The sequence below is a fragment of the Citrus sinensis genome, chromosome 6 (genome assembly GCF_022201045.2).
Source record: "Citrus sinensis cultivar Valencia sweet orange chromosome 6, DVS_A1.0, whole genome shotgun sequence".
Lineage (NCBI taxonomy): Eukaryota > Viridiplantae > Streptophyta > Magnoliopsida > Sapindales > Rutaceae > Citrus > Citrus sinensis.
This window is the reverse complement of record NC_068561.1, coordinates 23,572,555-23,600,053: the sequence shown is the minus strand read 5'-3', so window position 1 is coordinate 23,600,053 and position 27,499 is coordinate 23,572,555. Positions and strand designations below refer to the sequence as shown.

Below are 27,499 nucleotides of genomic sequence, written 5' to 3'. Positions count from 1 at the left end.
AGAAACTACAAGTTTTCGGGGTAAATACTTGGTACTTCCCTTTAGTATGGCTATTTCAAAACATCACTTAAATTACTTGAGTTGAAAGAATTCTAAGGGAAGCTTTAAAAGCGAAGTATGACAGTTTCTTTAGGTAAGGCAAATGATGTATTCAAGATTTCGGTTGTGATTCTTGTTCTCCAACATTTATACACTCTCATTTGTTACTAAAATCGTCTTCTTCACATCTGGAATCATGATATTGGTCGTAATTGAGAAAAAATAAACTTGAGGGGTCATAACAAAAAAGGGTAATTTTTAGGGGGTAAATGAAAATTTTACACAAATAGGTAAATTTTAATAAAATCCCTTATCTTTACTGAAATATTTTACCTAAAAAAATATTTTGCCCTTCTATGAGATGAGCCAAAACCACATATGTTATAGTGTTCTTTCTCTTTGAGATTTGGCATTTTCTTAGTGAAATTAATGATGGTGCAGAAATTTTTCTTGGTTACATCAACATGAGGCGAGATTTTGTTCTATTCACGTATAATTATGCACTTTTATGCAAAGCGCCACATTAATGGCTGATTTGTGTTCATGATGATACACAATCCGGAGGGAAACAATGTACTTTAAAACTTCATTAGCACTCATTTCGCATAATTAATCATCATCAGCCAACAGCCAACTAATTTTGTACCTGTTACAGTTACAGGTTAATGACATTTCACATTTCACATCTCTTACTCGATGCTGAATTCCTCCTGCGAAACAAGCTCCGTTGGCAACGATGTTGGTGAACACTAAGTGGCTGAAAACAAAGAAGGTTTTGGTGGGATTTGTAAGTTTTCTATGCTACCTGCCAACATCTCCAGAACCTTGTGCATTGAAGGTCTCTCAGATGGATTGGTTTGAATGCACCAAAAACCCACCAAGATCATCTTCTTTGCCATCTTTTTCTCTTCTTCAGTGGCAACCCCATCAAATTGAAAGTCATTGCCAGGTTCAATGCGCTCATATATCAAATTTTGACATATACTGGTGTCAGTCACTTCATCATCAAGATTCTTTGTGCACCCAACCATTTCAATAATCATCATGCCATAACTATAGACATCGGACTTGTGAGAAACTCCTCCAAATCTTCTGCTGTATACTTCTGGTGCAATATATCCTATGGTGCCTCTTGCATGCAGCATTGATATGGCACTCTCTTTCTTTTGGGCTTGTTTGGCAAGCCCAAAATCAGATATCTTCGGGCAGAAGTCTTCATCTAAAAGAATGTTTTGAGGTTTAATGTCAAAATGCACAATCCTTACCTGACAACCTCGATGTAAATACTCTAATCCTCTAGCAATGCCGATGGCAATTTGATACATTGTTTTCCATTCCAGCTTGATATTCCGATCATTATGTATAAACTTATCAAGAGATCCATTAGGCATCAATTCGTAGATTAGAGCATTTTTCTTATTCTCATAACAAAACCCCAGAAATGTCACAATATTAACATGGGATGTTCTACTAATGCTGGCCACCTCATTGATGAATTCCTCCCCATTACATCTGGAGTTCTTCAAGACCTTTACTGCTACAAGTTGACCATCAGGTAGTTCTCCTTTGTAAACTTCTCCATAGCCTCCCTGACCGAGTTTGTCTCTAAATGATTTTGTCATCCTCTTAACATCAGAATAACTGTATCGTTTTGGAGCAAGAGATTCGTGGTTCCTAATAAAAGCTTCCACGTTTCGATCATCCTCTCTTGTCTTCTTTTTAATTAGTGCCTGGATTACTATGAGAAGAATACCAAGAATCACCATTGTACCGAGCACACTAGCCGCAACTCCTGCATTCAAAGATACATCTATCCTTTATTCATCCTTGAAAAGCAATTGTTGAAAATTCTAATGCCAAAACAAAACAAAAATAGTTGTCAGATGTAGAAATTAATTACCTACATAAATCTTCCTTTTCTTGTTCAAGAATGATCCTGCATCGCAAAGCCACAAAGAAAGTGTCAACAGCTTGTATGGATCTCTGGACTGTCATGGGATAAATTTGATGAATCTAAAATTTAAACTCGAATGAAAACTGCATTAAACTTGCATTTTAGTTGTGTACTTCTATAATTTATCAGGTAGAAACATCCATATTTTGCAAAAGACAGATTTGTGTACGGTAGTTAAATGACTGTTCATACATAATTTTGTGTTGCTTGGCTATCTTTTGTCAGAAACCTCTGTCATCTTGTCTCTTGTCATGCTGGAAACAAATGCAGTTAATTCTTTCTTGTAATTGTGTCATTTTTAACAGCAAGTGAAGTGCTCTGTAAAAGATGCAGGCGCTGGCAAGCCCTAAAGAATTCTTAGCATCTTGCAATGAATTATGAATGAAGAGAAAGAAAAGATAGGCTGAACCTCGAGAAAAATATGAACATTAAACGTAGAAGATTAAAAAAAAAAAAATTGTGACCACAAGATGGGCTGGAGACTCATTTCCACTGACATGGAAAAAAGAAATTATGAACGAAGGAACTTTGTAGCCGACTTTAGAAAAAACCGCTTAACACGTGAATGTGATTGCAAAGACTGAAGAAAAGCAAGGAAATGATTAAAAAAATTGCTGTAGCCTGCTGTAGTTGACTTAAAGACAATGCGTTAAACACATGCTTCCCTGTTCTCATGTATGTTTTGATTTTGGTTCCAAATGATTGTCTGCCAACAATCTGTTTTCACTGTACAGTAGAATAGCTTGTTGCAGAGGGTTCTGATTTCGTGAGCTAAACTAACAACAGCAACAAAGAAACTACCTGAAACCAATAACTTACTTATTCCTATGCAATAAGACATACCTGTTCGGGAGTGACAAGATGACGAATAAGCTCCGTTAGGGCAATAGCAAATGAATTCACCAGTCTTAGCAATGTAACCACAATTTCCATTTGATTGTTTACATTCTTCACACAAGCGATTATTCGCGTGCCATTGCAGTCCAAAACCTACACGAAGAGCACATGTCAGATTTACTGAATTTGGATTGTTCACCATATACCGAAGTGTTGATTGCCACACAGGAATCACGGCACTATTCGCACAACTTCTAAAGTAAGCTCCAATGGCTGAACGGATGCTACTATTGAAGCTATTGCTATCCCAAGAGAAATAGTAACTGTTGGTGTTTTTTCCATCTATGCTGCAGTTAAATCGATTGGGAAGCAGTATCCCTGAAATATTGTTCATAAAGCTGGCAGGGCAGCTATAATATAGAGTCAAGTTTTGTGTGTCCGAAGCATAATTGAAAATGCTGAAATTGAGCAAACTGTTGCTGAGATTTGCGGGACAATTATAATCCCAGTAGTCTTCTCTAGCAACATTGATTCTCCACGACTCGTTATTGATGTGCAGAACTTTGTAAGCCCTGTCCATGATGGTAATCTCTGGAACATCACCTGCGCAATCCAACTCAAAACCTGGATAGCCACAATGTTCTGGACGGTTTGAGCCCCAAAAAGGATAGCCAATGTTCCGTAAGTTTGCACAATGAAACGGGGCACTGCAGTTTAGATTTTGGACATCCTTGGCTGACACATGAGTTGGAAAACGGACCAAGTGGATGGTTATCATGAAAAAGAATAAGCACGACCTTGAGCTGAAACGGAGATCCATTTTGAGAGAGAGAGCGATAGAGGTACTCGAATGGTATCGAGAAAATGAAAATGCAATTGTTTAGTATGACCATAAAGGCTTCGAAGACTTAATCACGAGTAGTGGTCGGTGTTTCCTAAATTTTGTCAAAAGAAAACTGCTAGAACAGACATTTTACTTTCCTCAATGAGTAAAGATATGTGAACACAAAATTTAAAAAAGTCATCAACCAACAAATTTTACTTCTCTGTTACAGTTTAAAGTCTAAAGGAAGCCATGGTTCGTCGATGGGACAGATTAGTATACACGTTGAAAGCATTGCAATTCTCATCACTCACTAAGACAAGGAGGACTCCTGCGATGCAAGCTCTGTTGACTATGATGCAGGAGAAGACTGTTGGGCTGATTCTCTTGGCGAAGATAGTGATGACATTGGAGGAATTTTCAAGTTTTCTATGCTACCTTCGAACACCTCCAGAACCTTGTGCATTGAAGGTCTATCAGACGGATTAGTCTGAATGTCCCGCAAGCTGCAATTCCCGTATTCAAGGATAGGAGCAGCACATTGTATTTAACGATGAATGACTAGAAATTTACTCTCCTAACAACTATCGGTGCTGAGATTGTTTATAAATTGTTGATGCAAATAAAGAAATAAACTAGTTATCTAATGATGCATATTCCCTAGGTAAATTTTTCTCCTCTTGTTGAATGACGATCCTGCGGCACAAACAAAAGCGTCATAATTGTTTTGGTTTTGCTAGTAATTTTATAGACATGGAGGATACGGTTTTTAATATCATGAATCATCATGGTTGTTTTGCAAAATACTGGGAACTGAGCTTTAAGTCAGGGTGGCCGCAAAAACTGCAATCGGTCACCTTAAAGGAGAGCTGACTGTTAAATCTCGACGGTGGTACGGAGCAGTGCAACGTGGCGAACACTCAAAATAGGCTAAAATCGGCTTAGTCTTGCAAAAAACTGAGAAGAGAAACAAAATTGGATGGTGGAGGGAAAAGCTGGAAACTCTTTTTCGGTGAAAGTAGATTCCGAGGAAAATCAATCAGGACTTAACTTAGATTATTGCATCTCAGGAAGAAAATTCGAAGAAAGCTAAAGAAAGACCAGTATGAATGTAGTTGACCTCAACACTTCTTTTTGTTGACCGCGCATGCATATTTGTTTCTACTCACCGTTTGATTTGGGTTGCAGCTTGCAAGGCATAGTCTGTTATGTGCTATCTTTGTGAAAGACTGAAAACAAAGTCTTTTTGATGTATACAGTTGATAATGAAGGACATTTTTGCAGATCTCTCAGGCTTATTCTCTTCCCAATATCCATCTCTAAGTTTCTCTTCACTATTTTGTACCTTGCCACTCTCAGTCATGAAGAAATTTTTACCTTGCCACTCTCAGTCATGAAGAAATTTGTACCTTGCCACTCTCAGTCATGAAGAAACCTCTCTTTTCACTCCCCATTTCCAATCACATATTTCCGATTTCCCTAATCTTTATCCTCAAATCTACCATCCAAATGGGAATTGCTTATCATTGATACTATAAAGAACCTCATGTTACATAAGATTGGGTGATGAATTTTCTCTCGTGGATATAGGTGCAATTCTATGTTTTTTACATTTATGTATGATTATTTTAATATTTTATTATTGAGTTCTAGTCTTCTAGATTGTACTTGTCTAACGAGGCTATAGACACAGCAGATAGAGCTCACCTATGCAATCGACAAAGCCAAACCAACTCTACTAGCCTATTGAGAACTTAGCCTTACATCGAGATCTCTAACTTGCCACCAATGTCTCTAATCAAACTTTGTCCTCCAATCTTTCTTGAACTAGACCCTCCTCTTTTATCTCTTTAATATCCAACACACCAAATAGGACATCTTACGTGAGATTTCTCCTTAACTCAGCTTTGACTAAACATCTTACGTGACAGTTGATGAAAGAAGAATTGTAAACGGAATTAATTTCAGTCTCACATTATATTAGTATGCATTTTTTGTGCTATAAGGTTCTTGAAAACTGAAATGAAATATGGGCTCATTCGAGATATAATAAAAGATAAATAAATATTATAAAGTAGGTGGTGTTGGTTAGTTCAATTAGTAAATTCTTTGAGGGTCGTATTAAAAGACTCAAAAAAAAAAAAATCGTATTCGTGGAGGACACAGTTTTGGTTTGATGGGGACCATAATAGAGATAACATAAATTAAAGTAGGGTATAACATATTATTTCTAAAATCTAGGAAGCCAAAAGTATGGCATATATCACGCCACAACAGCGTTATATAAAATTAAGCAGGCAAAAGTAAAATTTATATGGGCGTGGCAAAATTTCAATTAGTGCCTTTATTTTGACTGAAATATATTTTCAGCCTAGGCATGTATGGTATAGTAATAAGTTAAGAAAACCTGAGGCGCTTACCTTTTGGTTTCGGTGACGCTGGTAAAATTGAACATGCTTTTGAGTTGCCAGGGCAGTGGCAAATTCCTTCATTTGAAAAGATGTGATAACTAAAACTGCTACGGTTCTCACACAAACTCAACTTCCATTTCAGTTCAAATCCTGTTTGTAACGCTTCTTTCAAACCCGCCTACTATTTGCTGCTGAGAGTAACGTTTCCGAAACCGGAACAATGACACTAAAATTACAATCCGGAGATCCTGTTTGCTGTAAGCCGTTGGTGTAGTTGAATCCGTCAATATATCAAATGGAGTTTCCGGACATTGTTGGGCAACCAGAAGCCAAAGTAAGCATCTCATACCCGGTAGCATAATCAAAGAGTGTTGAATCGATGGTGAAGTTCCTTTGGGGGCAGAATTCTTCAAAGTAGATCTGCCTCGAGATCCTGAGAAGCTGTTCTTTGTGATTGACATTTAAAACATGGTGTTTTGAACAAGGATAGATCCAGGACTTAATATTATTCCAAACTAAATTTAAAAAAAATTATATTTTAAAATGAACATAAAAATTTATGAGTAGAAAGAAGTACATTAAATAAGGAGGAACATCAAGAATCTTATCTCTCTAAATATGTATTATAGACAAAAATAATTATAAAAAAAAGTAGAAAATAAAAGGCAACTCAAATATGAAAATACTAATTTTCAATTATAGAATCTGACATTACAACCTACAATAACATGTAATTTTATAAGGATTAAAAAATCAATTAAGAATTTCAAATTAAAATAGATCAATACATGTAATTACAATTAGTTAAAAATTACAAGTAAAACTTTTATGTTTAAAGTGAAGTACTAAATTACCAGACTTAATATATTAAACAATTAAAATTTATTCATCCTTTCAAATCATAAACGTATTATTAGTCAAAAGTTTCAATAATAAACTAAACTCAATTCAACAAAAAAATATTTGGGTGCAGTTGTTTCTTCGTGAGGTATTCTGTCTCTCTTTAAAAAACTAGATGTTGATAATTCTTTTATCAAAAGCTTCTTAAAATACTCAAATTTTATTTTCTAACTTGTCATCCTAGTTAATATAACTAATAAATAAAATTTGAAAATTCACATAAAAAATTTATGAAAATATTGATAATTGTTATTATATATTATTTTTGTAAGTACTTTTAATACTAGTGACGATGTTATATTACATTGACATATTTTTTTTAATTAGAAGTTTTTTAAAATAAATTAAAGCGGTAATAAAATTTTAACTCCCTAATGTATTCAATCTATTCAATAAATATATAATTTAATCATTTTATAAAATAAGTCACTAATTTCAATTGAAAATAATATAATTAAATTGGAGACATATTTAGTAAATAAAATAAAAACTCTATTATTATACTAAATTGATGAAAACACAAGGGCAGTTGAATTAGGGATATATATGAAAATAAAATAAAAATTCTATTATTTTACTAAATTGATAAAACATTAAGAGGTATAAACGGTTTTTTACTAACCAAATTGGGCTAGCCCACGTGTAGGCCCGCCACTGGTTTTGAACCACCAATCACTGGGGGAGCTGTATCATTCTCACAATTGAGGTTTAAGCTAGGATGGCCGCAAGCATACTCTCTTTCGCCTCCCGAAAATGGATAGCTGGTTGTGATCTTCTCACAACGGAACGGAATACTACAACTTCCGGACAATATCGGAATTCGTTGAGGTTGGACGGATCTTGATAAGAACTACAAATAGAAGGAATAGAAGAGAGAAAATTCAGAGACGGCAACAAATCAAGGAATAAAACTTGTTTGAAGTTTTAGCACGCGTGCTTCCATATTTTTGAATTTGTGCAAGTAATAGTCTGCTATGTGAAAACTGAGTGATCTATTGTCAAATGTTTGACAAAATTTTCATGACAATTATGGCTCCATTTGCCATTGCTGTCTAGCAATTTTGGCCTTTGTGCTACTACTACCACTTCTAAAGTGGTTGGTTGACCACAGTTGATTTGAGATTTTTAGTCATCAAATTTATCCAAATCAGAGGTGAAACGCAGTGTTTTGAGCTGTAATTTACACGTGCTATCGAGGCTGTTCAATTAGCTGTTAAAACAGCTATTTTTTTTTTGGCGCTCTTCACCTCGATGATCTGATTTACGCTGATGGAGAGAGATCGAGTGGAAAATCTGTTAAAGATTTCCTCTATACAACCTATTCTTCATTCTTGCAAATATGTATCTTGTTGTTGCAGAAGCACTAGTGGATGCACACCATTTTTGCTTCAACCACCATAATTGCCTCGTGTTGGTTCTTTGTTTCTTGATCTGATTTGCTGATCTCTTTATTTCAATTAGGTCAGTGAAGTCTCGCATCTATCCTTGAATTATAAAGCTTGATCTTACGGTGTTCTAATTGAATCAAATTTTTGTTCAAACTCAACTGAATGAAATCACTATTTTTCTTAACATTAAACTTGGAAATTAATCAACCAATAAACTGGTCAGAGATAACTGCTACACAACTCCAGAATGACAACGAGATTATTAAACCTGGTCTCGGGACTGTACGTGGGAAACAATCAACATCAACAAAATGGAAACAATTTTATACTCTAAATAAATCATCAGCCAACAAGTCACGTGTAAGAAAATTTCAAATCTCATCGCTTACTAAGACGATGAGGACTCCAGTGATGCAAGCTCTGTTGATAGCGATGCAGGAGGAGACTGTTGGGCTGATCTTCTTGGCGAAGACAGTGAAGGCTTTGGAGGAATTTGCAAGTCTTCTGTGCTACCTTCCAACATCTCCAAAACCTTGTGCATTGAAGGTCTGTCAGATGGATTAGTTTGAATGCACCACAAGCTCACTAAGATCATCTTTTTGGCCATCTCTTTTTCTTCTTCGGTGACAACCCCAGCAAGATGAAATTCATTCCCTGGTTCAATATGCTTGTAAATAGAATTGGGAAAATATATTTCACTGCTAAGAGACACTTTGACTTCAGCATTCTTTCTTCCCGCAACCATTTCAAGAATCATTATTCCATAGCTATATACATCGGACTTGTGAGAAACTCCTCCAAAGTTTCTGCAGAATACTTCCGGTGCAATATACCCTATCGTTCCTCTTGCACCCAACATTGATATGATACTCTCTTTCTTTTCGGAAAGCTTAGCCAGCCCAAAATCAGATATTTTCGGACAGAAGTCTTCACCTAACAGAATGTTGTGAGGTTTTATGTCAAAGTGTACAATCCTTATGTTACAGCCTCGATGCAAGTACTCCAGTCCTCTGGCAATGCCGACAGCAATTTGGTACATTGTTCTCCATTCCAACTTGCGGTTTATATTTGAAGATTCTTCATCATATATAAACTGATCCAGAGAGCCATTAGGCATGAATTCATAGATTAGAGCTCTTTTCTTCTTCTCATAACAAAATCCCAGAAAGCTAACAACATTAACATGCGACGTTTTACTCATGCTGGCCACCTCATTGATGAATTCCTCCCCATTAACTTTGGAGTTCATTAAGACCTTCACCGCCACAAGACGACCATCAGGTAACTTTCCTTTGTAAACACTACCAAAGCCTCCTTGACCAAGTTTATTACTGAATGAGTTCGTCATCCTCTTAACATCAGAATAATTATATCTCTTAGGTGCAAGAGATACGTAATTCCTAATGAAAGCTGCTTCCGCATTCTCATTCTCTGTATTCTTCTTCCGAAATCTTCCGAAGCCAAAGTCATTCTGATCATTCTCTGTTTTCTTCTTCCGAATATGTCGTAGGCCGACCAAAAGAAGAATAACCAGAATCACTATTATCCCCACCACCCCAGCTGCAATTCCTGCATTCAAAAATAGAACTGAATAATAGTGATAGATCTGTTGCACAATCATCCCTTGAAAGAATTGTTGAAAATGCTACTGCTGATGTGAAAACAAGCTATCAGATGTAGAAATTACCAAAGGAAGTCTTCCTTCTCTTGTTAAAGAATGACCCTGCAGCATAAACAAAGTGTCAACAGCTTTTCTCTAACTCCATTGTCAATAAACTGTCATAAAATGGTCTTGATGAATATAGCTCGTTACCCTCTAATTTGAATGGCATTAGAGACTTGCATCCTTTTATAGTTCATCTGGTAGGGACGTCCATATTTTACAAAATATATTGTTGTTTGTAATTCAGCTGTTAATCACTTATGTTCACTAACATTTTCGAGGACTCTGTACAAATACACGTTTTAAAAAATGACTGCTTATACTAAATTTAATGTTTGTCTCCGGTGGTTTGGCAGAAAAATTTTGGCATCTTTACTCTTTCTCATGATGGTAACATATGAAGTTACCATTACAATCAGTCAAAAATGCTCGAGCCACTCGTTAAATCAAAGAGGAAACGGAAAAAAGAGGAAAAAAAAAAGCTGTAGTGTAGAGGTTCGGGCAATTGCAAAAGCTCTTGGAGCCTCAAAAGAGCTGCTGAACAATGGTGGTCAGGGATGTGACGTCAGCGACTGGGCCCCAATCGCATCTTGAATAGTTGTGTAACTTACCTGTGCAGCTCTGCTAGTTAGTGAGTTCCTTTTTGCAGTAACGAATTGTTTGACACCTTCAACCAGCTTGAGTGCACTTATCGCATGCCATCCACTTACCTCCCATTTCAACTGGAGTACTTGTTCCAAGACCAAGCAATTCCCTAATACTATAGGAAGTACACTTTTAGGAACCGTAAAAGTGTCACTAGCATTACATGCTCCTGAAGCATTAGCTCATACTAATATGAAGACATTCTCATAATTGATACCATCTATGGAGCAACTGAAGTGTCCAGAAAAAGATGTAGATGATGGGCAACCAGGATCAACTGTGAGCATCTCATAATGACTTATGAATAAAGAGAAATAATGGTGCATATAAACAAAAGCAAATGATCTTGATGATTCCCTTGATATTCCATATTTCAATTAACAAATTGACTGAAAGGAAGTGGTGAATATGTTTTAGGATGTGTGATTGCAGGAAATATATCCACATGACCTGGTTTGTTTATGAATTTTTTTTTTACTAAACCTGACTCGTACCTGTTGCATGCACAGTATGAATGTCACCAAAGGAAAGTCTTTCCATGACATTAGGTTGCTAAGACTTTTGAACAATGGATCCAATAGGTTTGCTCCCTCTAATATTATATGTCCAAACAGAAAAATGAATTTAATTGTGTGCATGTTGGAAGGAAGAAAATTGTTTCAGTTTGAGGGAAATTATAGAAAACTGTTTCAGTTTGAGGAAAATTATACCGAGTCCTGAAACAAGTTGAAAGTAACTGTTCAGAAAAATTTTGGGTCTCTGTTCAAAAAGAATTACTCCAGCCTGCTAGACAATAGGAAAACAATCTTCCGAGAACTGATGGCTTAGAACCTGGTTATTTCCTTCTGGAGGTATACCTCTTAAGTATCAACAAGACGCTTAAATTGACGACTACCTATTCGATTTGATGGCAACTCAACTCTATGAGCGTCGACTCTTATCATGTCATTGTTGTTGGATGAAGAGAACTGTTTCAAGATTCAAGTTTCTGTGATCGTCTAAATTTACGGGTCTCCGCTCCGGGGAGAAAGAGCATCCAACTCGACCCTAAGTGGACTCTTAAAAACAGCCCAACACTCTTACGAAAACTAACCAACCTTGAACCTAATGGATGGAATCCTTACTGAGATGCTAACAGAACAATCAGGAGAACGGACGTACCTTCTTGGGGTGGACAGGAATCGGCATAAGCTTTATCAGGGCAATAACAATTGAATTGACCCGTCCTAGCAGAATACGCACACTCTCCTTTTGATTGTTCACACGTGTCGCAGAGACTATTATTTGCAAACCATTGCAGCCCAAAACCTTCCCGAAGAGCTCTAGCCAGATTTTCCGAAGCCGGATTTTTCACCAAATACTCAACTGTTGGTTGCTGCAGAGGCAGCAGAACGCTCTTCCCACACCTTCCGAGGTAAGCTTTCATGGCCTCAATTAAGCTTTTATTGAAGATACTACTAAATTCCCAGGAGTAATAGTAGTTATCTGCGGCGTTTGATTCATCTGAGTTGCAACGGAACTCATAGGGACCCAGCAACGGCTTCACTAACATATCATTCATTAAGTTGGCAGGACAGCTGTAGTAGAGAGTCAAGTTGCCTGTGGCGGGAGTATAATTAAAAAGAGAGAAATTTAGAGCAGTATCGACCAAGTTTGATGGACAGTATTGGTCCCAGTAATCTTCTCTAGCAACAGTGATTATCCGCCTTGCTTCATCGAATTTCAGGACTTTGTAAGTAATGTTTAAGATGTTAATCTCAGGAACATCTTCCTCGCAATTCAACTCAAATCCCGGGTAGCCACAATATTCTGGACGATTTCCTCCCCAGAAGGGATAACCAATATCGTCTCTGTTAGCACAACGAAACGGGCCGCTGCAGTTTTTATATTCCTCATAATTGGCGGACACAGGAGGTGGAACATGGACGAAAATGATATTTATGACGAAGAAAAACAAGCCGAACATGCTTGGACCAAGATGGAGATGGAGATGGAGTCCCATTTCGAAAGAGCATGAGACACTTGCAAGTAATTGGATATATAATTTAGAAGAAACGAATTGTTTTAATTTCTCGTTCTTTGTGATAGAAGTATGTAGGAAAGAGTTGCATCACTTCCCAAGAGGAAAATTCATGGAAAGTAATACAAAGACTTAATTTTGGCATGGTTGACCCAAGAATACGGGTGGGCGGGTGGCAATTTGGGTGGGTAGTTTGTATTAGTAGCGTCAGAGTTGAACTTGTCAAATTTTCAAAGGCTATAAATTTGACCAGTAATCATTTTGCATCATGACCCAAATACCCTAGCGACTTTAGTTTAGCATTATGTATTTCCATTCACGTTAAATTTATCTTGTATTAAATAACTGATTTTTTTCTTAAAAATTTAATTAAAGCCCATCTCTTGAATCTCAATTGGCGGATGCACCCAAAAAAAAAAAAAAAGGAAAAAAATGTCAATTGGCCAATTGCAAGAACGCAAATAAAGTAATAGAGAGGAAAGCAACTCTTGACGCACAAGATGGAATTTTTTGTTTACTAATAGGTGGCGTTGGAATCTTTTAATTAAAAATTTTTATCTTGTATTAAATAACTATTTTTAAAAAAAGTCTTTAAGCCATTCTCTTGAATCTCAATTGGAGAAAGAGTCGTGCCAGGCGGCTAGAAAGGTGAAAGAAGAGCAAGAGAAACGGCGCCACTATCATGCGCCCTTCTAAAGAAAGAAAAAAACAATTAAAAAAATTAATAAAAGATAATAGAAAAATGCTGATAAAATTGAAAACTATATCAGCTTATCCACTCTCACCCCACTCCTGTCCGTCCTCGCCATTTTCTTCCTTCTCTCAACAGTACCACTGCCGATAACATGACCGCCGACGACGACACGGTCATCGCCCAAGTTATTATTTCATGATTTCTCTCTCACTCATGCACTCATACATAATTTCCATATACTATGAAAGAAAGACACATAAAACATTAGATTATCATTTTCTACTTGTGCTAATTGACATCACTTATCTCAGGCTTTCTTCCAAAACAAAATCAAAGCAGAAAAATATTGTCACAAAAAGTAAGTACATTGTAAAAGTAAGAATTTTTATTCGTAAAAGCTTACGCCTTTTTCCGTTTAATGTTATACAATAGAAACAGAGGTTCTTTATTCTCAAAACATCGAGTCAATCAAAAGCTAACAACTCCCCCCCCAGCGAACCAGTTGGTTATCTCCTCCAATAACATTTTGTTCATCCATTCGGATGAGCAAATAAGCAAGATTGTAAAAGAAACAAAAAATCCACAAAAATAGAAATTTTACACGCATTAATATAGAACAATGACAAATCTACCAAAAATAATAAGGAGAGTGTAAACAGAGGAAGAATAAATGCAGGGAATTACCCTGAAGAGAAGGGAGAGATTTGGGTAACCAAAACGAGTCAAAAAGCTTAGAAGAAAAGGAAAGCTTTTTGTTTCTAAGTATAATGGCGCCACAGATATTATTATTCCCACACGTTGCCATAACTTTTTACTTTATTTATGTTTTCTTAGTGCAGAAATTTTTTATTAATTTTTTTGTCTAAAAATGCGTGTGATAGTGGAGGGAGAAACGGCAGCACAAGCTGCCGTTTCCCTCGCCCTTCTCTCGCGATTCTAGCCACTAAGCATTTTCCTTGGAAGACCAAATACACAATTAAAAAAAAAAATCTCAATTGGCCAATTGCAAGCACGCAAAGAAAGTAATAAAAAGGAAAGTAACTCAAGAGGCATAAGATGGAATATTTTGCTTACTAATAGGTGGCGTTGGAATCTTTTAATTAAAAAACTTTATTTCAAATTGACTAAAATTATGAACAAATAATTTCTTGCTCAATGAAACTTCAGAGGACTCTTTTTTTAATTTGTAAATTTTTAAATAGAACATGGACATTTATTATAAACCAAAACTCCTTTAACCCAATGATAATTGGATCTAATACAAAATTCTTTGTGCCACTCTAAAAGATCTTATTTGTTTTTTATTTTTAATAATTAAAAAACGATCTTACAGTTTTATTTTATTTTTAATTATTAATTCACGTATTCATGGAAACTCGAACCCAAGATTATCTTAAACAAATTACTTCTTACCAATGGAATTAAATCTTACAAATTGAACCCAATGATAGAACATCAAACTTCTAAGTTTCAAAGACAATAAGAGAGTTTGTGATGGAATTCGATGACGGAGGAGTTGTTGTCATGGAAGAATGTCGAATTGATCTTGTGAAAGATTATTTCAAGAACGGCTTTGGAGGAACTTGAAAAGTTTCAAGGCCACCTTCCAGCATCTCTACAGCCTTATTCATTGATGGTCTATCTGATGGATTGGTCTGTATGCAACACAAGCACACTATAATCATCTTTCTCACGATCACTTCTTCTTCTTCGGTTACGAGACCATGACGTTTTAGATCCTCTCCCGGTTCAAGTAGCTTTTAAATCCAATCTGGAAAGTACATTTCAGTACTGCTGGTGTGTGTTACTCCACTAGCAGTATTATTTCTTACTCCAACCAATTCAAGAACCGTTATTCCAAGGCCATAGACATCGGATTTGTGAGAAATTCCTCCAAAATTTCTGCAAAATACTTCTGGAGCAATATAACTAACAGTCCCTCTTGCGTCCAGCATTGAGATTATACTTTCTTTCTTTTTACAGTTTAGCCAGACCAAAATCAGAAATTTTCGGACAGAAGTCTTCATGTAAGAGAATGTTGCAAGGCTTTATGTCGAAATGCACAATCCCAGTGTTGCAACCGCGATCAAGCACTCTAACCCTCGAGCAACACCAACCACAATCTCGCTTAGTGTTGTCCATTCCAGGCGGTTATTTTTGGTGCTCATAGATCCTTTATCGTATATGAATTTATGAAGAGATCCATTGGGCATAAACTCACTCTTTTGTTTCCTTCACAGCAAAAACCAAGAAGAGTGACTATGTTGACATGGGAAGTACCACTGATGCAAGCAACTTCATTGATGAACTCTTCTCCATTCCCCTTGGATTCGCTAAGGACTTTTACTGCAGCAACGCGACCTTCGTGTAGCTTTCCTCTGTACACAACTCCGTATCCTCCTTGTCTTACTTTATCACTGAACGAGTTGGTCATTTTCTTTACATCAAAGTAGTTGTAACCTACCAACAAAGTGTTGGCTCCATTGGCAATGAAGTCCCCTTAAGTGGCTTGACTGGATTTATTCCCCAGTTCGAGTTGCAGGGAAGTCATCTTTATTGGGAGAACTTGTGCCTCTTGGTTCGAGCGGAATTCGAGCGGAAACTTCTAGTCTGAGTTGTGATACGGGTTTAAAGGTGCCTCCCACAGTTGGGGCCCTCCCCAAAATACCTTGTGGTCAAAAAAAAAAAAAAAAAAAAGAGTAGTTGTAACCTTTCCGGGCTAGAGAGCCGTACTTTCTTATTACTGCGTCGACATCTTGATCATTCTGCGTTTGTTTCTTCAAAAAGAAAATGGGTTTCCCGTGCATATAAAAGAGAACAGAGATTACCCCAATCCCAACAACACCTGACAAAACCCCTGTATTCAAAGTGACGTTATGACTTATGAGAAATGTGTTTTTACAAATGATGCATGAAATTATTTCGGCTAATTTCAAAAAACATATTGGGCCTATTAGAAAAATTAGGAGAAATTTATAAGGTAAATTATCTATGTATTACCTTTGTTTTGTCATATGTACATCTAATTATCTCAAATTTTAACATATTCTTTGCACCATTTTTGTTTTTAAATTTATATCAATCAATCATTTTGACAATAAAAATAATAAATTTACCCCTAAATGACTTAAAAAATTATTTTATTTTATAAGATTTTAAAAAATAAAAAATTATAATTGTAAGAATACCTCTAAATTTAATAAAACGAATAAATCTCAAAATATAAGATGATAATTTTTAAATAAAATTATAATTTTAAAAAATTAACATCCTATAATTATAATTTTTGTAATTATAACTTCATTTAATTTTTGTAATTAAATTAAGTATAGGGAGGTTTACAAAAAATAATATGAGGAGAAAAACTCCTTATAATTATTGTAAATTTTTGAATAATTAATATTGAGAAACTTCCCTATACAAATTAAATGAAATTATAATTACAAAAAATTAACTTGATAATTTTTAAATGAAATTATAATTATAAAAAATTAATATATTGGATTTGATAATTATTTATTTTATTAAATTTTGGGGTATTTTTGTAATTATAATTTTTTATTTTTTAAAATTTTATTAAATAAAATGATCTTTTAATTTATTTAGGGGTAAAATGATCATTTTATAGTGTTAAAGTGGTTTATTAATAAAAAACTTAAAAACAAAGGTGGTGTAAACAATATGTTTAAATTTTGAAGTGATTAGATATATATATGACGAAATAAAGATGGTGCAGATATAATTTACTAATTTATAATTATTTGAAGATCATATTACCTATGGCAACTTTTTTGGGCAAGTTGAGATTGAGCGATCCTGCAATACCAAATTTACATAACTGAGTGTTGAAATTTATTTATTCGACAATGACACAACTGGAAAATAAATTCTCTACCCACTAATGAAAGGAGAAGTCTACACTCAACCCCATATAACAACTTAAGAGACATTATTAATGAACATAATAATAAAACAAGAAAGGTAATCTATAATATTTGATTTCAAACTTGTCCATTAACCCCTAAAACTTCTGATATATTTTCTTTAGTAGCTACAATCTATGTAATAGTATATTATAATCTAGGAGCTACTGGGATTTTAAATACATACATTAGAAATGGAACCTAAAAATGTATGGAGATTTAACGACGAAATCTAATTCCCCTCATTTACTTGTACTATTATTCTGAGACCTGTACAAAGTCAAGAACGTGCAGTGTGAAAAAGAGAAAATTGATAAGCGGACAACCCAAAAGATAGGGCAACATAGGGGTCCCATGAAATTAATGGTGAACTTTTCCTCCGACTTCCTTTAGAAGTTACAGAAGTAAGATAAACCAAAGATCACCCTGTTTCCTCTGTAGTTTTTATTAAAAAAAAAAAAGTTGAAAAGGAAATAAAAAACCAAAACAATACCATCCTAGAATTTCTGCAACAACATAACATAGAGATCGGATTTGGACAAACCTGTAGGCGATTGGTTCGGCGGAGAAGTGAAGGGATAAGGGCGATCAGGGCAATAACAAATGAACTGCATCGTGCCGTCGTCATGTCCGCACACCCCTTGAGAACGCTCACATTGATCACACAAGCTATTATTAGCATTCCATTTCAACCCAAAACCAAAATTAAGAGCTTCAGAGAGAGTTATTGAATTCGGACTTGTCAACAGGGCTCGAGCTGTTGATTGCCATACTGGAATTACAACGCTCTCACCACAACTTTCCAAGTAAGGTAAAATGGCTGCTGTAGTAGGAGTGATACTGGAGTTCCATGTGAAATAGTAATTGTTCGCCATTGTTTCATTTAAGCTGCAGTTAAATTGATAAGGAAGCAGCATTGTAGAAATCTCACTCTGAGCCGGCGGGCAGTCGTATTAATCATCGAACACAAATTTAAGGCTCAATTTATATACAAACTTGATTTATCAAATTGGCTTATAACTTACGAGCATTCTCTTCATGTATTAATCATCGAACACAAATTTAACTAGTTAAAATTAGCAGCTGCGCTTAGCTCATTGCTGGGATAGACTGTCGTACAAGCTTGATTAATACATTTCACCCATGACTTCCTCGATCCCTGCTGATGATGATGTCCGAGAAGACTGTATGGCTGATTTTTTTGGCAAAGCCAGAGAAGGTTTTGGAGGAATTTGCAAAATTTCCGTACTACTTTCCAACATTTCCAAAACCTCATGCATTGATGGTCTGTCGGATGGATTGGTTTGAATGCACCACAAGCTCACTAAGATCATCTTTTTCACCAACTCTTTTTCCTCTTCGGTGACAACCCCATCAAGTTGAAAATCGTTCCCTGGTTCAATATGCTTGTATATTGAATTTGGAAAATATATATCACTGCTGCGAGATGCTTTGACATCCGCATTCTTTCTTCCTACAGCCATTTCAAGAATCATCATTCCATAGCTATATACATCGGACTTGTGAGAAGCTCCTCCAAAACTTCGGCAGAATACTTCTGGTGCAATATACCCTATGGTGCCTCTTGCATGCAGCATTGAGATGGTACTCTTTTTGTCTTGGGATTGTTTAGCCAGCCCAAAATCAGATATTTTCGGACAGAAGTCTTCATCTAAAAGAATGTTGTGAGGTTTAATGTCAAAATGCACAATCCTTACGTTACAACCTCTATGCAAATACTCTAGTCCTCTGGCAATACCACCTGCAATTTGATACACTGTTCTCCATTCCAACGTGCGGTTTCCATTTGAAGATTCTTGATCATATGTAAACTGATCCAGAGAGCCATTAGGCATGAATTCATAAATTAGAGCTCTTTTCTTCTTCTCATAACAAAATCCCAGAAAGGTAACAATGTTAACATGCGATGTTCTGCTAATGCTGGCAACCTCGTTGATGAATTCCTCCCCGTTACCTTTGGATTCCTTCAAGACCTTCACTGCTACAAGACGACCATCAGGTAACTTTCCTTTGTAAACACCACCATAGCCCCCTTGACCAAGTTTGTCGCTGAATGATTTCGTAATCCTCTTTAGATCAGAATAATTATATCTCTTTGGAGCAAGAGATACGTAATTCCTAAAAAAAGCTGCCTCTGCGCTGCGATCATTCTCTGTTTTATTATTCCGAAGTCGTCGAAGACCAACTATAAGAAGAATAGCCAGGATAACTACTATACCCGCCACTGCAATTCCTGCATTCACAGTTGTGACTGAATAATGTTGATAGAACTGTCCTACAAAAATCCCTACAAAGCAATAGTTGACAATGCTACTGACACGGAAAACAAGCTGTCAGATACAGAAATTTTACCTACTCCAATTGTTATCTTATTCCCTGCAGTATTCCCTGCAGTGGTCATGACATCCAAAAATGTCAGTTCGGATAAATAAATAACAGAGAATAAATGTCTAATTGAATACTTATAAGCAACCTTCTAACTCCCATTTGAAGCAAACGATCTCGTCCTTACAATTCCATAGCAGGGGGAGTAAATTTCATGTTGTTCAGATATTTCAACCACCAAAATGTGCCAATGTCCATGTGCAATGAGGCTATGTCCAAAACAGTTATGTCTATGCGTTTTAAGGCATCTACAATACGAGAAAGTATTGCCTTCGAAAAACAGAGAACTAGATCCTAATATCATTTAAGAATTACAATTCAACTAGTGATCAGATATATATATGTATGTTATTGAATGGAATCGCCGCTGCTGATGGCCTTCTAAGTTAAATCGAGCTAAAAATGAGTTATATATAAATAAAGATGTTTATTATTGGCCTAATTTCGCATTATTCATGCTCAAAAAAGAAAGAAAAAATTGCATTATTCGCAAAGACCCGCCAAACTTATCCATTCCGTATGTATAACAAATGTCATCGGATTGAAAAATCTTTAACAAGAGGAATACCATATTGAGGATTAGTGACATCGAAATTGACGGCCCAACTTATTCTGTATACAAAATAAAGTTAAATTTCTAATTTCTGATGCGTGCATTCTATGAAACCATTCCCTATGTATTAACAGTGACACCGATCGAAAAGAACGGCCTAACTTATTCTCTATACAAACAAGTTCTAATATTTTCTGATGTATGCATTTCATCAAACGCATGATTTTTTAATTTCCGATTGCCGAACATCTACTAGCTAATGTAATTGAATTAGTTGATGTTTGGTACTGATTTTTGCATAACAACTAAAAGCTGAGGAGCAAGCTAGCGTACCTTCTGAATTTGAGGCGGCTGATGGAGCTGAACATCCAGAGGATGAGCTATTAAGCTGGCCACCGGAGCAGTAGCAAATTCCTTTACGATTAAAAAAATCAAAACCACAACTGCTGCAACTCTCCTCACAACCGAACAGCTTCCACTTCATCTCAAATCCTTCTTCCAGGGCTTTTTGTAGGACCCATTTACCCCTTTTGGCTGCCAACAAAGCTTTAGAAAACGCAACAGTAACAGTGGTATTACAATCCGGACGAAACTGAATACCGCCTGTGAATTGTACGAAGCCATCCAGGTAATTGTTGACATCCTTCATATTGCAAGTGAAACTTCGTGAAAACATCGGGCAGCTATAAATTAGGTTAAACATCTCGTACCCATCTGAGATGTCAAAAAGTGATGTATCGATGATGGTGTTACTCTGCGGACATAACCCTTCAAAGTATTCCTGTCTTGCAAGCTTGATGACTTTCTCTTTCGTATTGACATTTAACACACGGTACGTTACATCTGCAAGCTTCATGGTAGGCGTTTCATTCTCACACTTGAGCTCAAAGATAGGGTGGCCGCAAAGTTCAGGGCGGGCACCTCCCCAGAAGGGATAACCGGCGTTTATCTTCCCACAGCCGAATGGAAGACTGCAAACTTTGGCCAACTCAGGACTGGCTAAAGATGGTTGAATCTTGTCAACAACTAGTACTGATAGGGAACACAGTAGAGAAATTAAAGGCAGTCCTGACCAGGAAAACTGGAAACCCATTTCTAGTGGAATAGTGTGAGTATATAGTTTAGGTCAGTTGTTTTAGCGGCAGTACAGAAGAAAGAGTTATATCACGTCTCAGGAAGAAAATTCAAGGTAAGTAATAGAAAGACTTAGATTTTTGCACAGTTGACCTCAAGACCTGAATTTATTTATTTATCTGTTTATTTATTGAATTATTATCCTCAGTCGACCTTGAGTCCATTATTAATAGAGCACTTATCGCTACAAACGGAAAAATAAAAGTCTGCTATGGAAAAATAAAACAAGTATGATATCTGATTACCAACCATTCACTTATGGAATCTCAACTGTAAGCAAGTTAGGAAATTACTGAATCGGAAACACGTGAACTTTTCTTGAATAAAGGCAAGCTACAACTATTTTACATCATTCTCTCTTTGATGTGAAGCTAAATGCCTTGTAATATAAAAGTGATAGTATGAAACTTCTTGTCACAACCTTGAGTCCGTTGTTGATAACGCACGCATTTATCACGACAACGGAAGTAAGAAAACCTTGCAAACAGAAAGTGTCTTCTCCTCTTAATTTCCATTCCCAACCAAATTTCACGGAAGAGAATTAGAGATGTGAATATGAGTTGTAAAAGCAGTCAGCATTATTAACTACTTGCAATTGATGGACTAATTGATTCTAACTCGTACGCTTAAAAATTGCCGTACACTTGAAAGATAGTAGAAAATTGTCAGCCTGATCATCTTAGCGTCAATCGTTTATCGTAAAATTTGGGGTGCAAAAGTTGAAACTAATTAAAAAATATTGAGTGTGTTTCGGAGTGCTTTCTCCCCAGCAATTTCGAATAAAAAACAACTGGCTTCACTGTGTTGCATTTACGCTTAATCATGGAAGAGGCGATCATTACCCATTACTCGTTCAAGATTTGCCCATTTGATATTCATTTTACTAGTTCTCTACTTAAAGAGGATCTTTTTAAAGAAGATGGAGCTGAAAAATACCCCTTCATCGATCCATCCTTTTGAGATTGATTTTGCCCCGTGCATACATGATACACCTGTTTGATTTATGTCATTTAATGACAATTAATCTGTTATGATGATTCTTACTTATTAACAAATCCCGAAGAGATTAAAAATCTTGCCCTAAAATTAAAATACAAAGATCCGGAAACGACCACGGTTGGCCGTGGTCAGCGAAGAATTCCTTGGTCTTCCAATAAACAAGAGACATTGGTTGAAACTACTTTGACTTTTTTCCCCCCCATTTATCAAATGAAACAGTTGTTTTTACAGCAAAAAAAAATTAAAATGCAAGGTTTCGCTTAATCTGACTTGTACATACAGAAAAATTAGAACACTTATGGAAAGAATCACACTCAAAACTGACATTTTATGCTGGATCCGAAGAAACATTACACGAGCAGTGCCAAAACTAACTTACGTTCCCAGCAGGATAGGTGATTATAACTTATTGAAGATGTTCCTCGTATAAGTATTTACCACACTAAGCGCTTCTTTCTCCTAAACCTATCAACATGGTCAGTGCTCATCCGAGACTTTTCCGGCTTGTTTGACTTCTTAGACTTCTCAAGTCGACTATCTAAACTGTTTCTAGAAACCTCGGGAAGGTCAGCACCCAATTCGAAAGTATCTGATGGACCACTGTCAGACGTTTTGCTCTGATTAGCAGAGTCTGCCGTTGGATTTTTTGAAGCATTAGTTGCTGTTTTAGATTTCCCAAGTGATAACACAAATTTCTTCAGATGTCTGATGAATTCTGGATAAAGTTCAAGATTGCAATGTCCTCCTCCATTTATCCATAAAGGTTCATACTTTACTTTGCAAAGTTCATAAAGCTGTTTCCCGTGAGAACAATCAACAACTTCATCTGTAGTTCCCTGAAGATGAAAGAAAAGTAACTTTATGCCAACAAAACTGCTATGATGATGAAGTGCTATATAGCTCTAACACTCTTAAGAAGAAGAAAATCAAACCGATTTGACTTTTTTTAAGGGAAAAAAATGAAATAAAATAAAAATAGAGAGAAAAGCTAAGGTATATAACAAATAGAAGAGTTTCTAAATTTCTAGTTCAATGCAACAAAACTACTAATACTTGCAAAAACACTCCTGCTCTCAGAAACATTTAGGATTTTGATGCTTACACACACTCTCAAGCTCTCGTAACAAGGCTCAACTTATGTGGCTTAGTTCCAGAGGAGCGTTTATCCTATGACAAGCAGTCTGGAAATTAGTAACTGCAGACAAAGCTATTGCTTTGCTAGGTTGACCACATTAGTTGAGCAAATTAATGCAAAATAATGCCAAAAGTACCAGCTATTTTGTTACATTAATGTCCAAAACCCACGTGTGCTCGTGCACAAACACCAGAGAGAAAACGACAAAAAACATTATGAGACTTAAAACAGAAATGAAGAAAAATGATACTCACATGAACAACCATAACAGGACAGTTCACCATGCCGATTTTGTCAATATTCTGAAAATAAATAATAATAAAAACAAAAGAATCAATTACATAAGCTTGCATCTGCAAAATTAAGCATGGATATGGAATACCATTACTTCTATTAAATCACCTTGTAAATGTCGAACCAATATGTCCTCTTGACAGGGTACAATACCCTCATACCAGATAATATTGGGCTATGCAAAACTACCCCTCTCAGGTTTGGCAAGCGCGAAGCAAGATCAACAGTAGGTCCACTACCAACAGATTGACCGTATAATATTAATTGTTCATCTTTAACTCCATACTGCTCCTTGAGGCACTTATATGCTGCATCTATGTCTGCATATGTATTACATTCAGTCGGCTGTTTCAAAGCAAAAAGGCAATGGTTAATATGTGAGCAATATGGCAAAACTTTTGCCAAAAATATTATATATATGGAATTCCAGGTGCAGACACCTGCGATAATTTTAAAAAATGCTGATGTCCAACTCTTAGGATAACAGTTTTTGCTGTACAATCAATGTCTCTAAATTCTCAATTTTTTGTCTTTTAATAACTCTTTAAAAAAAATTAGTCATTCGCACGGGAGGACTATAGTGAAAACTATTTACACTGCCTGCTATTGGAAAATAGGAGTCATAGCAAGAGTTCTTTTTTGAGAACTGACAAGAAATGTATTGAGGTACCAGCAACCAAGAGAGAAGTTCAAATGATCTTGTACAATCCAAAGATGCAGGCATCTGCAAGTCCTATGCACAAAATTTTATGGATTTTCTTATAAAATTAAAGTTTTAATTGATCTAGGCACTGACACAGCTTGCAACAGTCTTCCCAGCAATGCAAGGGCAGGAGAAAGATCCTTGATACTTTCTAAAGTTCTACGAATCATAGTAGTAGGGGATATCAATCAGTAAGAGTTAGAAAGCACGTGAGAGTGAGGGATACCACATTTTTCCCTTCACATTCAAATACCAATATTTTCTCAATATTAGACAATTCCATGCTTAGTGAGTGAATTATAGAACAATAAAATACAATCAATATGTATCAATCATTTGTGTTGGCTTGCCTTTGCAGTCCCAAGGATCCTAGTATCAATTACTTTTGGAGAGAAAAAGGAAACGAAAAAAATAAAATGCTGCACCCTTTTTGCAGCAATAGTTTAATTCACATTATCCTACATTAATGATGTTCTTCGGCATTTAAAGGTAGTACATCCTAGTTTCCCAGAGGAAATTGGGAGACAAATGCTTCAATAATATTTGGGAGGTTCGTGACTGACAGTAAAATAATGTATGCATTAACTGAAATAAATTTAATACTTCTCACTAAAGAATCTTGCCAGGACCAATTGAATTCACTAAACCATACAATTACTATCATATGACAGATAAACTCAAACAATGCAAAAGAAACTTAAACAAATACAAATACACTTAACTCATCAGAATCTAGAAAAGAAGGATATCTTATTATAAAAGAAAAAAAAATGTAAAATTGCTACAAGCTAAGTCAAAGCTCTCTTTCCATCATTATCAATTGGGAAGAGCGAAGCTAGATATCTAACCTTTCCAGTTGATTGTCCATAGCCAGAGTAATCATACCTAAAAATGATGAGAAACAGGGTCAAGAACATAGTCCACGAATACATAGAGAAAATGAAAAGTCAGGCAGAAAATAAAAACATCACAATTTTGTCTTACTCACAACAATTCTAGTTATAAAAGAGATTATTTTATTTCATACATGTGTCTTCTGAGAGCCTTGTAATAAGAACATTTCACCAGATATGAGATGACCATCTTCAAATTCAATTCATCCCCCATGATTTATTGCACCAGAAATTCAGCAGTTTGACATATAGCAAAGTCAATGGAGGACAATAAAACAAAAAATATCAAATAAACATAGTTCCCACAGAATGGACTAATACAAAACAAAAGCTGTTATTCACGGACTATGACATAAAACATATGATATTAAGATAACCAACCAAAACCAGTAATACAACAAAAAGAGTTATCTGCTGCTTAAATTTTTAATTTCACTAAAGAAATAAGACTAATGCCACTATCTCACCATTTTCAACCGATAATATGAACATACTTCTCTACAATAAATAAATGATGTGGCAACCTAGTCCCCAATGATTTCTTCATAGAAGGTGACTGATTGATGTCTAAATCCTTATACCACATATAATATTTGCAATTTTTTTTTTCAATTCAAATAAGATAAGGGCCAAATTTCCAATAGGCCATGAAAAGGAGGGGGGGGAGGGGGGAAGCCCTATGTTCTTTCTCAGCCAGCTATTAGATCTTACTGTCTATACACTTTTACCTAAGAATAAAGAGAATCTTCTAACAGTATTCAACCAGAAACTTTAGCCTAAGAAACGAGGGGGGGAAAAAAAAAGGTCCTATCACCAGCTATCTACAGTCTCCCTCACAATATTCTTCTCTCTCTCTTTATTTCAGTTTTTCATCGTCTTCATACAAACGGAACGTTCCTTTTGGCTTATAAGCATTAAATTAAAGGAAAATCCGGGAAAAAGAAAACTGGAGATTCGGAATTTGGCTCCTCCTTGCTCTTAATATAACTAAAGCCGCTTGCAAGCAAACAAAAACGTTTACTGATCGACCATCAAATCAATGACAACTAGCAAGCAATCTAGCATTCGGAGAAACCTAATCACATGATGAGCTTGCTTTCCAGTTGAACCTTTGAACACTAATCAAACCCAAATAACTAAATTAAACTAAAACCAACAAAGAAATAAAAATTACAAAAAAAAAATCTAATAAACTCAAGTAAATAAAAAAGAACAATTTTTTTTTTCAATTATGCTTCCAGTGATTTTAATAACAATAATAATTAAAAAAAAACCTTTTATAGCAGTTCATTAAATTAAGCAACGATTATTAAATTCTACAAGCTCAAATAATTGCACAATTAAATTTCTTCCAGCAAGCTCAAAATTTTCATCTAGTACGATATATATATATAACTTTTAAAAAATAAAATTATATAGATAAAGTTACCCCATGAGATTAACGCGAAGGCGATTACTTAATTCAACAAAGAGCTCAAACATCTGGCCCAAATCAGCTGCATTTCCATGAGAATACAAAACCGTGGCCGTCGATTTCGGGTGCTTGATATGAACGGCCACGATGTCGGTTCCACGGCGAGTGCGTACCTTCAAAACGTCGACGTTGTCCCTCCTCGGAACCTCTGGAATGTAAAGCCTACCTCCGCACGACTCGTCCGTCACCAATTTGTACGACGGCGGATTCGGCGGGAAAAAAGCGAACTTCGCGGCGATCGTCGAGGTAACTCCTCCCATGATAATAATATTCTCCTTCTACTTCTGCTCATTACATAACTATCGCTCATGAAAAATTAAAAATAAAAATAACCAGATCTTAGTGTAAAATTATTAAAAATTGAGAGCTTAGAGATGTGTGTTTGTGAGGTGGCGCGTGAGTGAAGCGAAGCGGCGCGTGTGAGTGGAAGGAGATGGGAAAGTGACGTGTCAAATATTGTTTAACGGAATCTGAAGAATTGTTTTTGAATGTCAACTTTACAAAAATGCCTTCTAAGCTTTTGGTAAGAGAGGGAGTTGATGTTCCTGAAGTTGGGAAATATCCTCCTGAGGGCGAGTATATGAAGATGATTACTGTGCACGTTTAATTAA

At 35.9% G+C, this 27,499-nt stretch overlaps 4 protein-coding genes and 1 pseudogene across 7 annotated transcripts; all 5 read right to left on the bottom strand.

Annotated features, from left to right (window-relative positions):
* Window positions 1-539: 539 nt before the first annotated feature.
* LOC102629771 (PR5-like receptor kinase) lies at window positions 540-6,238 on the bottom strand. The gene is made up of 4 exons (XM_015531520.3): window positions 6,074-6,238; window positions 2,837-2,983; window positions 1,940-1,975; window positions 540-1,831 (listed from the first exon to the last, which is right to left on the bottom strand). The coding sequence occupies exon 4, from the start codon at window positions 1,803-1,805 to the stop codon at window positions 789-791; it is 1,017 nt and encodes a 338-aa protein (XP_015387006.1). The 5' UTR covers window positions 1,806-1,831; window positions 1,940-1,975; window positions 2,837-2,983; window positions 6,074-6,238; the 3' UTR covers window positions 540-788.
* LOC127903134 (LEAF RUST 10 DISEASE-RESISTANCE LOCUS RECEPTOR-LIKE PROTEIN KINASE-like 2.7) lies at window positions 2,643-3,650 on the bottom strand. Its single transcript, XM_052443811.1, has 2 exons — window positions 2,837-3,650; window positions 2,643-2,794 (listed from the first exon to the last, which is right to left on the bottom strand). The coding sequence occupies exons 1-2, from the start codon at window positions 3,648-3,650 to the stop codon at window positions 2,643-2,645; spliced, it is 966 nt and encodes a 321-aa protein (XP_052299771.1).
* Window positions 6,239-8,483: 2,245 nt separating the features above from the next.
* On the bottom strand, window positions 8,484-21,561 carry LOC102629485 (LEAF RUST 10 DISEASE-RESISTANCE LOCUS RECEPTOR-LIKE PROTEIN KINASE-like 2.1). Of its 4 annotated transcripts, none has more exons than XM_052443235.1 (4): window positions 20,590-21,560; window positions 19,671-19,706; window positions 18,569-19,569; window positions 8,484-8,884 (listed from the first exon to the last, which is right to left on the bottom strand). In XM_052443235.1, the coding sequence occupies exons 1-4, from the start codon at window positions 21,347-21,349 to the stop codon at window positions 8,741-8,743; spliced, it is 1,941 nt and encodes a 646-aa protein (XP_052299195.1). In that variant the 5' UTR covers window positions 21,350-21,560; the 3' UTR covers window positions 8,484-8,740. The 4 variants fall into 4 exon arrangements, with proteins under 4 accessions (XP_052299195.1, XP_052299197.1, XP_006482223.1 ...); XM_052443237.1 differs by having other exon boundaries at window positions 18,569-19,551; window positions 20,590-21,558; XM_006482160.4 differs by lacking the exons at window positions 18,569-19,569; window positions 19,671-19,706; window positions 20,590-21,560 and adding exons at window positions 10,040-10,075; window positions 11,822-12,822 and having other exon boundaries at window positions 8,484-9,921.
* LOC102620608 (LEAF RUST 10 DISEASE-RESISTANCE LOCUS RECEPTOR-LIKE PROTEIN KINASE-like 2.1) lies at window positions 14,799-18,214 on the bottom strand (annotated as a pseudogene).
* Window positions 21,562-22,557: 996 nt separating the features above from the next.
* Window positions 22,558-27,499, bottom strand: LOC102628550 (uncharacterized). Its single transcript, XM_006482156.3, has 5 exons — window positions 26,844-27,499; window positions 25,370-25,406; window positions 23,927-24,163; window positions 23,779-23,826; window positions 22,558-23,225 (listed from the first exon to the last, which is right to left on the bottom strand). Exons 1-5 carry the CDS (start codon window positions 27,146-27,148, stop codon window positions 22,824-22,826), a joined length of 1,029 nt encoding a protein of 342 aa, XP_006482219.1. The 5' UTR covers window positions 27,149-27,499; the 3' UTR covers window positions 22,558-22,823.